This window comes from Melospiza georgiana, chromosome 1 (genome assembly GCF_028018845.1).
Source record: "Melospiza georgiana isolate bMelGeo1 chromosome 1, bMelGeo1.pri, whole genome shotgun sequence".
In the NCBI taxonomy this organism is placed as follows: Eukaryota; Metazoa; Chordata; class Aves; order Passeriformes; family Passerellidae; genus Melospiza; species Melospiza georgiana.
Window position 1 is genome coordinate 44,891,615 of NC_080430.1, and position 12,811 is coordinate 44,904,425.

A 12,811-nucleotide genomic window follows, 5' to 3' on the forward strand; every position below is an offset into this window, starting at 1 on the left:
CAGTAGCAAAGGGCCTTCCTGCCATGATATGAAACTTTTCCTTTCAGGTAGGAGGCAGCTGATGCTCAGTGCCTTGCAGATTTAATTCCTTTTACTGGCTGCCACCTGCAGAGCAAATATAACTAAAGAGCGAAATCAAAGCATTACTTTCCTGTGGAAAGCAGAGCTCAGGCACAATATCAACCATGTTGTCTCAAGTAATCTTTTTTTTTGCTGTGCAATCTGTTGAGCATTCAACAAGCGTGCAGATCACCTAATCTGCATTAGCAATCTCTCCCTGGTTTTCTGTCATATCTCATCCAAGTTGATGTGTATCACTGCACATTGTATGTCTCTATTTTTTGCCCCTTGTCTTTCAGCTCCTAAGTTAAGTGTACTCTGGCCATGATAGTTGAGCAAGCTCCCCTCTGATCAAGCCTTTGGAAAGACTTGACTTGAGGCTCGTATCAGAGCCTGAGTAATAGATCTTGTCTGGAGACATTGAAGGGTTCACATGGAAAGGGGCTTCTGGGGCTGTCTAGCCAAGCCCTCTGCTCCAGGCAGAGCCAGTTGGAAAAGGAAGTGTTGTGGCTCAGGGCTATGTCCAGCTGAGCTTTAAAAATCTGCAAGGACAGAGCTCCCACAACCTTTCTGGGCCTTTCTTCCACTGATCAATCAAACTAAACTCCTCCAAAAACTCTTGACTTTTTATCCCTAGACTAATTAAAAGCTTTGGTACCCTCAGGTGCCACAGAAGCTGCATTTTTGCCCTGCACAAAGCACTGTGCCACAGGTCCAGGACCATCCTGTGTGTGCTTCTACCAGGGCAGCAAGCCTGTGGCTGGCACAGCCCAGCACGGCTGCTTGGGGCTCGTAGCCTGTTACACACAGTGTCTGCTGGGGAGGAGTGGTGGAAGAAAGCCTGGTGAGATATAATGTCCCTGGAAGGCGCTAGTGAAGTTTGCTTCTCAAGCTGTAATTCCAAACCTTTGTCTTCCTGATTCATCAGATGCCAGGGACTGAAAAATGAGTTTCTCTGCTCACATCATCCAGTATGCTCTTTAAACTCCATTTGTGAGACATGGTGTCTGGTGTGCAAGTGAGATTTATTCCTTTCCGCTCCTCCAGAAATCTGTGATGTGACCTCCTTCCTGCCAAAGCATGCATTTCCCCAGCTCCTCTCTCCTGAAAGGTATTTTTCAGGGTAACAGCATTGACTCTTCATTTATGCCTACTCTGATTTATATTTCCCCCCTGCACCTCTCCTGTGGAGCATGCTGGAATAAGCCTCTATTCATTTTCAAAGGGCAAACCTCTGCACAGGGCTTCATTTGACTTCTCCTGGCTGCAGAGGGTGTTGGTGTACTGGGCTGCCCCATGGTTGGAGGTGTTTCTTGAGCTTTAATAGCATTCCCTGATGTCAGACAGGAAGGGAATGGGTGCTGGAGGGGGACCTGTACAGCAGAGGGGTTCAGAGCACCAACTCCTCAGTGACAGCAGGGGAATGTAGATGTGTGTACCAAGCCAGAGGCAGGACACCGGCAGGTCATGGGAGTAAGCATTTCCTGGAAGCATACAGCCTCATCCAAAGACAAGTTTTCTTACTGATGGGTCTATTACTTATGGTCTCCCAGAGAAAATCAGCAGCTGCATTTAATCAGCACTCCTTCAGATTTTTTGTTTGTTTGTTTGTTTGGGGGTTTTATTTTGCTTTTTATTTTTCTGGATTAATGAGTTTAAATGCTACCTCTTGTATTTTTACAGTGCACTACTCAAATGAGTTTTTCATTCCTTACACTTCTATTAAAAATCTCCCTAATTCACCTCTGAATTCCGTATTCTGACTGTGAGGGAAAGTGCAGGGAGAGGAAGAGTTGAAAGGATTCTCAGCAGATTATGGGGGTAAATGAAGGCCTGGCCCTAGCAGGTTCCTGGACACCAGTATTTGAAGCCTTATTAGTTTAAATAATCTGGTTTACAAGAAAGTAGCTTTTCTTTTTGTTTGGTTGCTTTTTTGTTTGGTTGGTTTGGTTTTTTTCTTTTTCTTTTTCTTTTTTTTTCTTTTTTTTTTTTTTTTTTTTTTTTTTTTTTAGCTAAAGAAATTGCAAAGGGGTTTATTCCAGAAGGACTGTAGCATGTCGTCCCATGCTTGTAGCATGTGGGCCAGTGCTGATAAAATTTAAAAAAAACATTTCCAGAAGTAACTACTTTGAAAGTCAGATCCCAAGGCACCAGTTACATCCAACAGTCTTCACCCCCTGCACATATCTTTTCTTGGGCTGTTACCTAAAAACACTTAATCCCTTTGGCTTAAATCTTCAAAGTAACTGAGATGGGAGGTGGATTGGTGTTGCAGGCAATCACCCAAAGATGGCTGGAAACTTGATATTTCCTTTGGGTACAAGTCCTAAACATTTGTTTGCCCTTGAGGCTCATGTAAATATTTCAGGGGAACAGGGAGGGCAGGCCCATGGGGAGCAACCCCCTTTCCAAGCACTTTCAGCAGTCTAGCAAGGTGATCCCTGCTTGTGAAGGGGGTCTGCAGCTGAAGTCTCTGTCTCGCTGCTGGGTTTGGAGCAGCTCCAGCCTCTCACCTGTGTGCTTGCTGCTTTTCTAGTTGGCAGCAAAATGGCTTTTGTGTCTGCACACACATGATGCATGCCAGGCAGCACATTTGTATATGGAAGTGGTTCAAATCCATATGCAGGTGTCTGCTCATGGACATGCTGCTTTGGGCAGAAATCTCGGCATCCGCAAAGATTTTGTTGCAACTAAAGGCATTCCAGACTTCTTCTGCAAGAAATAGGTGCTCCACTGGTTTAGCCTTGGAACAAAATCATCCTTGCAGCATTCACTAACTTCAGAGGGGTTTAGGAGGAATTCAAATGATCTTTTGTGGTTAACACTTATATGCTTACCTCAAAATCCCAAAGTACTGAAAAATCCATAGCTGTTGCTTGTTCAGCCCGGGGTACAGTTTTCCTTGGCAAACTCCCATAAGGCATTCCCATCAGGACCTGGAGAACATTCATGACCATGATGCATGTATACTATAAAACACCATAGAGTTTTTAACGTTTTTTTTTTCTTAATGAGTCTGTCTTGTTTTGTTTTTGGTTGGTTTTCCTATCCTGTTGATTTTGATATATATTTTATTTCTTAATGCTAGAGCAGCAGTTTTTAAAAAACTGCTTAGCATTAATTTAATTTATAATTATTTAGTATCAATTATATCTATTACTATTTAGTACTATGTATATTTAATAATGTACAGTATTACATTTATTGTTTATACTTAGTATTAATTTCACACAAATAACCAGAGGACTTCCCTTTCCCTGGACATATCCATTGCACAGGAAATATTTTTTGGAGAAACTGTACCCTCAAGGAACATCTGCAGTTGAAATGTCCTTAGTTTGGCAAGGAGTTCTTTGCTTGAACTTCATGGGTCTAATGCAGTAAAGGGATTAGCTCCATCTATTTATGCAGAGCTACTCCTCTGAGAGAAGTCAAGAGCACTGGGTCAAGCTTGCAATATAATTTATACTTTTCAGTCCTGAATTGAAAGATGTTCTCAAGGTGAGGTAAAGGGCAATTAGGTTTGGGGGGGAAAAAAGTATGACAAAAAGATGCAAACAATAGTTTTCATGGCCCAGGCTGTCCTGATGGCACCATGCAAAGCAGGTCTTGCAGCTGGAGCAGCAGTAGAAGTCCAGACAGAGAATGCTAAGGGCTATGGAAAATTATTACAAAAAATTATTTACAAGCTGACTGGTGCCAATACCAAAATATCTCATTAGCATTCATAGCCTAGAAAGGCATATCATCTATCACTTATTTTTTAGGGCCATCTAATTACACTCAAAATAATTTATGGTTAAATGTTTATTGCCCAGCTACTCTCCCGTATCGTAACAGTTCAGTAGGCAGTGAGTAACAGTGTGCACATTTCAGAGAGGAGAGCTCCTGCCATATGCAGAGTTCCTAACCAAACACATTTGTATTGTTCCGTGCTAATGGTTATGTCTCCTCATCCTGGGGGGAAACTGAGCTTTCCCTTTCCATAGTGTGAGTGAGCACATTAAGGGGAACAAAAGCATGGTCCTCGGGAGACATTCTGCAGTGCATATTTGCTCCATAAAATTCTGCATTGAACAGAACAGATGCCAGTGTCTGTGGATTGCACAGCCTTTAAATACTGCACTGAGTAATTTAGCCGGAGCTGTAATGGCTACATTAAAAAATTCTTCAATAAACGATCATATAAAGTTGGCTATGAGATCTTTTTCATTCTCCAAGAAGAGTGAGAAATAGAAAAACTAAAAATAAAACAATTGCTTGTGAATCATAGGAATTGGAAGTACAGAAAAGGGTTATTTCCCAAGCAAGTGTTAGTTGGCAGAGTGCTGGGAAGTCGTCTGTTCCTTGAGGGGCTGTGCCATGGCTGCTGCCCCATGGCCATGCCCAAAACTGAGGGCACTTAATTATTTTCAGAGCACATTCCATTTCCTGTGGCTCGTGCAGACCAGATCTTGTGCCTAGGATTGGAATGTCATGTTCTTCACTTTATTCAAAATGTAAAACTAGCCTTGAATTAGATTGATTGTTGAGCCCCTGTTTCAGCTGCTGGATGTGCAGCATCTCTGATAGCATTTGATGTCTCCTGACATCAATCCAACTTCTGCTCCTGTGTCAGTAACTCTTTGTAAATAATTGTCCTCAGGCATTTAATTTATCTAAAGTGATGCCTGTTATAAGGCATTTGTCCTGTCAATGCCATGTTTGTGTCAAGCAAAGGGCAAGATTTTCCTGAAAGGAGAATTAAGCACTTACCTCTGGAATGATAACCAGTCCAAATATTAACCCAAAAAGGACAAGATTTACTCCATACATCCAGCGCAGAAATATGAAGTAGGAAGCAACAGAGGAGCCAAAGTGACCTTAAAGCAGAAGACATTTCATGGTTAGGAGTTTAGGAGGATTAAAGTGTCCTCAGCAGCCCTTAACCCTCAGGTCTCCCCATGAGAGATTCCCCATGAGCCTCCCAGGAGTCCCCACAGCTGCTGGAGAGAGCAGCACCTGGAGCTGCCAGGGGTGCGTGCTCCTTGTCTGGCACTGATGCCCAGGGCGAGTGGAGACTGTGGACCAGGAAGCTTGAACACTGTTTGCAGGAAGACAAGGCAATCTTAGAAAATGTCCCACTGCCACCACACAGCAACTTCAACTTACTCTCCACTTCCTTTATCTTCATCTCCCAGGGTATGCACTGAGTTTTAAAATTTTCAAAGTCTCTCTTAAATTTCACCCATTTCTGAAACAAGACAACGTTGCAGTGAGCAGAGAGGTGTGAAGAGGGGGCCTGCTCTTAAGCAGGGCTCTCTAATACCAGAGTTTGGTAGCATGATTAGGTGTGGGTGTAAAGTTCAAAGCAGGAGCTCTGATCTGGGTCTTATCTTTTGGACTATTTCAGAAACTCCCTTCAACCAAAATTCCCCCCCTCCCACTCCCAAGTGTTCACATTTATGATTTGAGTTTTAAGATTTTTAACCTTTTCAGGCTTTTGGAAAGCTGCAATTGTGCTATGGCTTGATCAGATTATATAGGGGTGGGAAATTCAGACCTGCCTCTGGATTGAAAGAATTAGTTCAGAACAAACTCTACTTAAAACAACATTTAGTTTGATAAAACACTGATCTTGAATCTTTCCTCACAAGGCCAGCAGCTAAACTCCAATTGATTTCATAATCTCAGGTCTGGCTCTGTTTTGCACTTCTCAATATAATCTCCATGACAACATGCAACTTGGCTACCAACTTCAAAGCACAGCCATCATTCTCCCTGTTATCTCCTCATCGCTGGAGAAGATGAAATTTTACAGGATGAGGGGCAGGGCAAGAGTTTGGCAGGGCCTCTTTTCCCTTTAGGGGTATCTTCTCTTACATATCCAGGTTTTGGAGATTGCAGCCAGAAAGCCATGGTTTTCCCTGCTCCTGTAAACCCTTCCTTGCTTCAGGAAAGGTCACAATCAGGTTCAGGTAGGTGTGAATTTCCCCCTGTTCTTTCTGCATTAGTTGCAGATTTGAAGAAGTATTTTTTTGAATGTGGGCAGGAAGTTTTATTCTGACTTCCTTGTGCCTCTTTCACCAAACAGAGGTCAATAAACCCAGAAATGTGCTGAATACACAACTGAGTACCCAAGCCTTTCTCTGACATCGCCATAGCACTTACCTTCGCCATCATCATCTTATATGCATACAACTTTTTGCCCTTTCCTTTTCCCAGTGCTCCTTCAAACTTCTCTACAAAATCTTGTGCCTCCCTAATTGGAATAAAAACAAGCAGGGTATTAAAACAGCAGAGGGCTCTTTAGCTTTTCTCCCCTGCCTGCACCAGTGGGAAAAGCAACCGTGCTCATAGCAAGGTGCGGACTTGTTCTCTCTCCCCACCTGCTCTCTGCTGATCAGTTGCTGTGCCATGTAGAGCTCAGACACCCACACAGGACTGTCAGGTGCCCAAAACACTCACATTCATATAGAAATGTTTTATATTAGCTTTAAGTATTGTTAGTGCCCCAAATCTTGCTCCACACTTCTCCCTGGGTGCAAACTAAAAGCCTGCCCATTTCTCTCACTGCAGAGCTCTCTCAGCCTGTGTGCCTGTTATAATTTTTCTCTCCTGATGCATTGGTCAAGGAGAAAATAACATTGCCTAGTGAAATAAACTCCAAGAGGATGCAGAGCTTCCTTTTATGAACACCTCCCAGGATAAATATGAGAGATGTGCAAACAGCCCAAGGGGATAATCTCAGTGCCAGAGGAATGGGTATATGCTAGTCAGGAGTAAGATCAAGCTGCAAAATGAAACTAGTTTTACACTAGGATATCTAAGGGAGATACAGAGGAAAATAGTCTAGGTAGATGCTGTTATGCTGAGTATGCTGAGTTTGTGAATAAAATTATATTGTATATTGGCATTGCCAATGAAAAGAGATTAAATTTCAGGAGCTGGAAGGTTTTATGCCATCCTAAGCCTGTGGGAAGATGGACTTCCACTTGGTATAAATAGTTGTCTAGGTCAGCCTGTAACCTTGGGAAAATCACCTGTGACTTCATTTGCAAATCTGAAGTGAGATTTCTAAATCTTGAACACATTGTTTTGCTCTCTTTGTGTTTTACACCCCTCATCTGTGCAATGTGGCTCATAATTTCTTCTCTCAGGGTTGAGTCCATGCAACCAAAAATATCTAATGATTGTACAGTGTGCTGAGAGCCTTTCTGGAGACCCCTGCACAAGCAGTGCAACAGTTTTGTTGAGGTTCATTAGTAGGTAGTGATGATTGCTGTAGCTCAGAAATAAGATGAAAGTATGGAAGGACATTGTCAAACATGATCCTAAGCAGAATTTTAGTCAGTATCCTACACCACAGGGGAAAAAATGCATCAGAAATAACTCTGCTTTGCTCCTTTTTTTTTTTTTTTTTTACAGAAATTTGTAATTTTAGGGCCATAAGAATTTATTTGTTATGAGCTCAGGCTCATAGCACAGCTGTGAGGTGGAAAAGCTACTTTAACACAGCTTCCCTGTTATAGATCTTTGCCCAGATTTTCAGAAGTAATTGGCAGCGTTCATGATTCCTGATTTTTTTGGAAGATGGAACAGGTCTTGGCCTTCAGAGCATAAAGGAGAGAAGCAAATACACATGGTGACTGTCAGCTTTGATAGAACAGTCCCTGCAGCAACCTCTCAGCAAACACAGAGCTGGGGCATCACCACTCCCTCTGGGGCTGTGTCATGGTTTAACATAGCTTGGTTTTTAGTTAAAAAGAAAATGTATGTGTGCTTTGCAATGCTATTTTGAAATCTCTCCTTGTGGAAAAGGGTTTCAGAAGTTCCTTAAGCAGTAGAGCTGGGAGCTGAATCATTGCCTTGACAGGGGAATGGTTTGTTATGAGCCATGCCCTATCAACCCATGGGTTTTCATTTCTCTGGTCTGCTCTGCCCCACTGTTCCCCCTTGCCCAGCACTGAGGGGTCTCTGCTGCTGCCTGAGTTGTTCTCACCTTCATCAGGGTCTGTGTGGCAGATTTCTCTTTGCTCCGTAAACCTCTGAAAATAATACAGCATTTTTTCCAAGCAGCCCCATCTCAGGACTGTGCACTAACAGGGCACTGGGCTGCTCTGATTTCTGTCTGACAAATAACATGAATAAGCAAGCCAGGGTACGGAGTTTGCTTTAACAAGCAGCCTGACTGTAGTGAGTCATTTGGTTTTACATACGAGGCTAGAATGTCCTGACCGTGGGTATCAGTTGAACAGATTTGCACTTTGTCTGTTCTTTGGTTACAGAGGCTGAAAATCAGATTGCATATTTTAACTCTGGTCATTTTTAGCCAGACAGGCTGGCCAGGTTCTGCCAGTCACTTTTTCTGATACTACAGTGTTACAGCAGCAGCAAATATGTAATTTCAAGGAAAGACACAGTGCACCTGATAACAGTCAGCAGAGAGCCCAGGAAGGGGGGTTCCCATTTTGATGGGTACCTGAGCACCGAGAGCTTCTTCACCATCCTCCAGGGCTTGTTCCTCATGGTGGAAATCAGTTTTTTCTTTTGCTCCACCTGCTCCTTCAGCATCGCGAGCTCTTCCTCTGACAGTGACTCCTCATCAGAGGAGGAGTTGGAGGAAGCTGAAGAAGTACTGGAAGACACACAAAATAAAGGACACAGAAAACCTCACAGGGGTTAGAGGGAAGGCCTTGATTGGGGTAGGCAGACTGCTGCTGCTGGCCCTGGGGATTCCACTCTGATGTGGGCACAGTGCCTCAACATCCCCTGGCTCAGTGTGATGCCAGTGCCCATCACACTCAGAGCAGGGCTGTTTCCAGCCAGGATAGTGAGGAGCCAGTTGTGTCCCACTAAAATTTACTCAATATTGTGCTTTGGGCCACATATCAGCTAAAGAACATTGCCTACAGCTTCCAGGGCTACAGCTGGCTTCGGAAAAATGGTTTTCATGCTTTCATAACAAAATGGGAGAGATATGGGTAGAAGACAAAGGTTGGGACAAGCAAGATTTGGAAGAGGAAGAGAATTGAAAACACAAGGGATACATTTTATCTGGAACATTTCCATAGACCAACCAAAAAAAGGTCTCCATGCCCAAATTTCTCAAGGTACCTTCTTTAGGGGTGCTTTTCTACCCCTGGCTGTAGGTACTAAGACTCCACTACATGCATAGACCTGATCCTGGCTGAGAAATTATATTAACTTGGAAACAGTTTGGTCTTGTGGCATTTTACACTGTTTTCCACTGTGTCTCTTTAAGGAGAGCTGGAACTTTTTTGCAGTCTATTGGTTTTGCCATTCTGATCCATATGCCGCTGGCATGTCAATATCGCTGCCAGTCTGAACAAGGCACCGTAGTCAGGGATTGTTTAATTACCTGTTTTTCCTGCCCTTCTTCTGTTTATTCTCCCCCTCCTTCCCTCTCTTGGTTGTTCTCTTTTCTTTGTTTTCTGATTCCTTTTGATCTTTGTTAGGAGCCGTTTTGCCCCTGTCTTTCTTCTGGCTTCCTTCCTCTCTTGCCTTTTTTGCATTTCTGTTTTTCCTTTGGTAATTTTTTCTCCTAGAAACTCTGTTTTGTTGACTGCCATTGTCTTCCTCTTTGCTCTCATCTTCTTCTTTTTCTTCTTTTTCTTCTTTGTCTTTCTCTTGCTTTTTGCTTTGAAGTGTGCTTGCTCTGCCAGTTTCCCTAAGGTGTTGTTTGTTAGTTTTCTTGTCCTTTGCTTCATCTTCTGCAAGTGATAAAAAACAGTTACATTGGGAAATCCATGCTGGCAGAATGAAGATTCATCAGAAGAGCATGGGCAGGCAGGACACCTGATGCAAACCCTGGTAAATTCAAAGAGCAGGTGCCTGTTGATCTCAAAGGGCTTTGTGTTATGCCCTGTCCAAGAACCATGTGGAATTCTGCTTGTGCAACTCCCATTTAGGACACCACGATTTAGCACATCAGTGACTTATATGTGACCATAAGAAGATTGGAAATTAGTTACAAATGCAAAAGCCCATCCATCAGGCAGCACAGACAGACATCTCCCTGACCTGTAAACACACCAGAACAAAGGAAACAGAAATTGCAGTCTGTTACACAATGTGTAGTTTGCTTGTTGATGCGATGTCCTTGAAAGATGTTTACTTTTCAAGGCTGGGAATGGAGTTCTTCTATTTATAGAGGGAAAAGGCACAGCACAGGCACTATCTGGTTTTCTTTCTCTCTCTCAGTTTTCTTTTATATTGGATGGTCTCTATTCAGAGAAGAAAAAGACCAGACAGTCTCTGAGGCACATTTCATTCTTACTGGCATTGCAAGCTAAAAACCTCCTCTTTCCAGAAGTCAGAAATGCTTCCAGCTTAAAGTATTGAAGTAGAGCATGATTTAGTTGCAGAATTTTATGGCAAGGGGGAAAAATTTTTCAAAAGTCCCCAAGTGTCTCCATCTCTTTCACTACCAAGCCTATTAAAATTAATAGTAAGTTTTCCAGAGTATTCTGGCTTCTTATTTCCCAAAATTTCTGTCTGATGAAAGTAAAGAGTTGAAGATATTGTAATAGAAGAAGGAAATTGGGATGGAATGGGATCCAGAGTGTAAAATGAGGACCCTAAAAGGTGAGAAAAATCGAAGCAAAAAAAAATTTTGAGCATTTGCATTTTTGGTTTGGTGAAAAGCTAGAAATTAATGACAAGCAAATAATTTCTGGTTTTTAGTGGTAAAAAATTAGTAGGCAGTGGTTGTCACATTTGACACTGGGAATGAGAAGGAGCTTCCAATTAATTTCTCAGGAGGCATTATGCAGGTTTCAGTTACTATGTAATGGTCCATCTAAACTGAATTTTGATCAATCATATAGATCAAAGGACCACCTGCTCTTTTTGGGAAAATGTCCATTTTGGACAGCTGATGATATAGGGGGTTTTTTATTTGCAACCTCTCAAGTATTAGGCTAATTATAAAGCATTAATTTGTAACCTTTATCTTACTGCCTCTTTTGCCTTTATGGAAAAGACAGCTATAATTTTTTTAATAAAATAACTTCCAATAGTTTGCTGTAGCATGAGAAAGTAAACTACTTTCTCATATTCTGTGAGTAATACAGACACAGTTGTGAACTGTTTTTGCAGAAACAGCTACATTTGTATCACCTATTCACTGCTGTTACGGTCTTACCTCTTTGCTCTCTCACTTGAGATATACTATACCTGCAGAGTTAAAGGTGTTTTTAGTCCTGTCACGGGCTTTTCCTGATTTCTCTCAAAGCCACAAGTCTCCCTTCAATCCATTTTCATCATTATCTTCTTGCAGCCATGACTGATGAAGATCCCAGTGTGTTATGGTCTCAGCAAGCATTACAGGGAGGGCAAGCAGGACCTCAGTGTAGTGCAGAGCAGCCCCAGCCCTGCACAGGGTGGTGCTTTACTGCAGTGCCTGATTTACTAGGGGCTGACTCCCAGGGGATGTGGGCTCTGACAGGCTCCAACTCTGGGAACATGGATAAAACAGGACTGACTGCTTAAGAATGGTGATTTACATATCACTGTTATAAGTCAAACCTCAAGGGAAAAATCTGCTTGCTTGCAAGAAACTCATGAAAGAGTTTGTGTTGTAGAGCAAGTCATAAGTCAGAGAGAAAAAGAAAAGGTATCACCTCTTGTATTTCAAACAGGACCATATTTGTTAATCTCTACATTACCTTCACTGTCTGTGTCAGTTTCCACTTCTCCATCAAACTCTATTCCAGCTGCAAAACAAAAAACGAGGAGTAATTGCATTTGTTGCTGGAATTTACACGTGTGATGCTTGACACAGCTGACCCTTAAGTTCCAGCTGAGCTTGGCAGAATATCTCATTGATTATACATTATATCCCTTCCCTACAGAGATGCTCTTAATATTTACTTTAGTCTGGCAGACTGATGAAAGTCCCCTGCCCGAGCAACCTGAAATTGTATGGTCTTCGAGAGATGCAAAATGGTGTGCTCAGGAAGCCCCAAGAGGTTTAGTCAAGTATCTGGCAGCATGCAAACTGAAATGATCTCACAGTGATACCAACCATCTTCCAGGATGACCTGCAGAGTGCTTTTCTTTTTCTTCCCCATGGCAGGCTCCCGTCTATTGCCCAGACACGGTGTCTGCTGCGCTGCGCACACACCCCAGTCGTACACAGCTCACTCCCTCTTCCAGTGCCCACGTGCTTGTCTCCTTGGCATTGCAGGCAGATGGGCACGTCCAGCCGTCAGTGACCTCTTGCTCATGAGCCATGAGGAGGACAGGGAGGGGTGGGAGAGGCAGGGAGAACCGGGGCTCTGCCTCAGCCTACCCAAACACTTTCCCTTCTTCTCCCTTCTCCCTGTGAAAAAAGCACCTGTTGGCATTGCATTGCATTTCATTATTTATACATGAAGGAAAGCCCTTTGGTGGGCACTTGGTGGTGTCGTATGAAACACAGACACAAGTCACGTCTGGTTCTGACATAAGCATGTGGCTGGAGGCTTTCAAAGGATCAATTTTCTTATTGCCATATTCTTTACTGACCTGTGACAATCTGTGTAACCCCGTTAGTCATTCTCCTGCATCTTATTAAATCTCTCAGCCAGTGCCCCTTGGGACACAGCTGTGGGTCACCTTTTGTCCTCCATGCGTGTCCCTTGGAGGGGACTCATGAGCTAATAGATGCAGCAAAGAGTCAGGAGTCAGGATACCAGGATCTCTCTTTCCTTTGCTCCTCTATTCTGTGTGACCTTTGCATACTCATTCCACTTGCTGGTAAAATAGG

General features: G+C 42.9%; 1 protein-coding gene across 1 annotated transcript in view; it reads right to left on the reverse strand.

The window, feature by feature from the left end:
- The window catches only part of TMC2 (transmembrane channel like 2), a 30,875-nt gene extending 18,741 nt beyond the window's left edge, over positions 1-12,134 (reverse strand). The window contains exons 1-8 of the mRNA XM_058033785.1: positions 12,089-12,134; positions 11,730-11,777; positions 9,422-9,773; positions 8,522-8,677; positions 6,211-6,301; positions 5,212-5,293; positions 4,816-4,922; positions 2,898-2,996 (exon numbers count right to left, since the gene is read on the reverse strand). Of these exons, the coding sequence (XP_057889768.1) occupies positions 2,898-2,996; positions 4,816-4,922; positions 5,212-5,293; positions 6,211-6,301; positions 8,522-8,677; positions 9,422-9,773; positions 11,730-11,777; positions 12,089-12,134 (981 nt within the window). The remainder of the gene's footprint in view (positions 1-2,897; positions 2,997-4,815; positions 4,923-5,211; positions 5,294-6,210; positions 6,302-8,521; positions 8,678-9,421; positions 9,774-11,729; positions 11,778-12,088) is intronic.
- Positions 12,135-12,811: the final 677 nt, after the last annotated feature.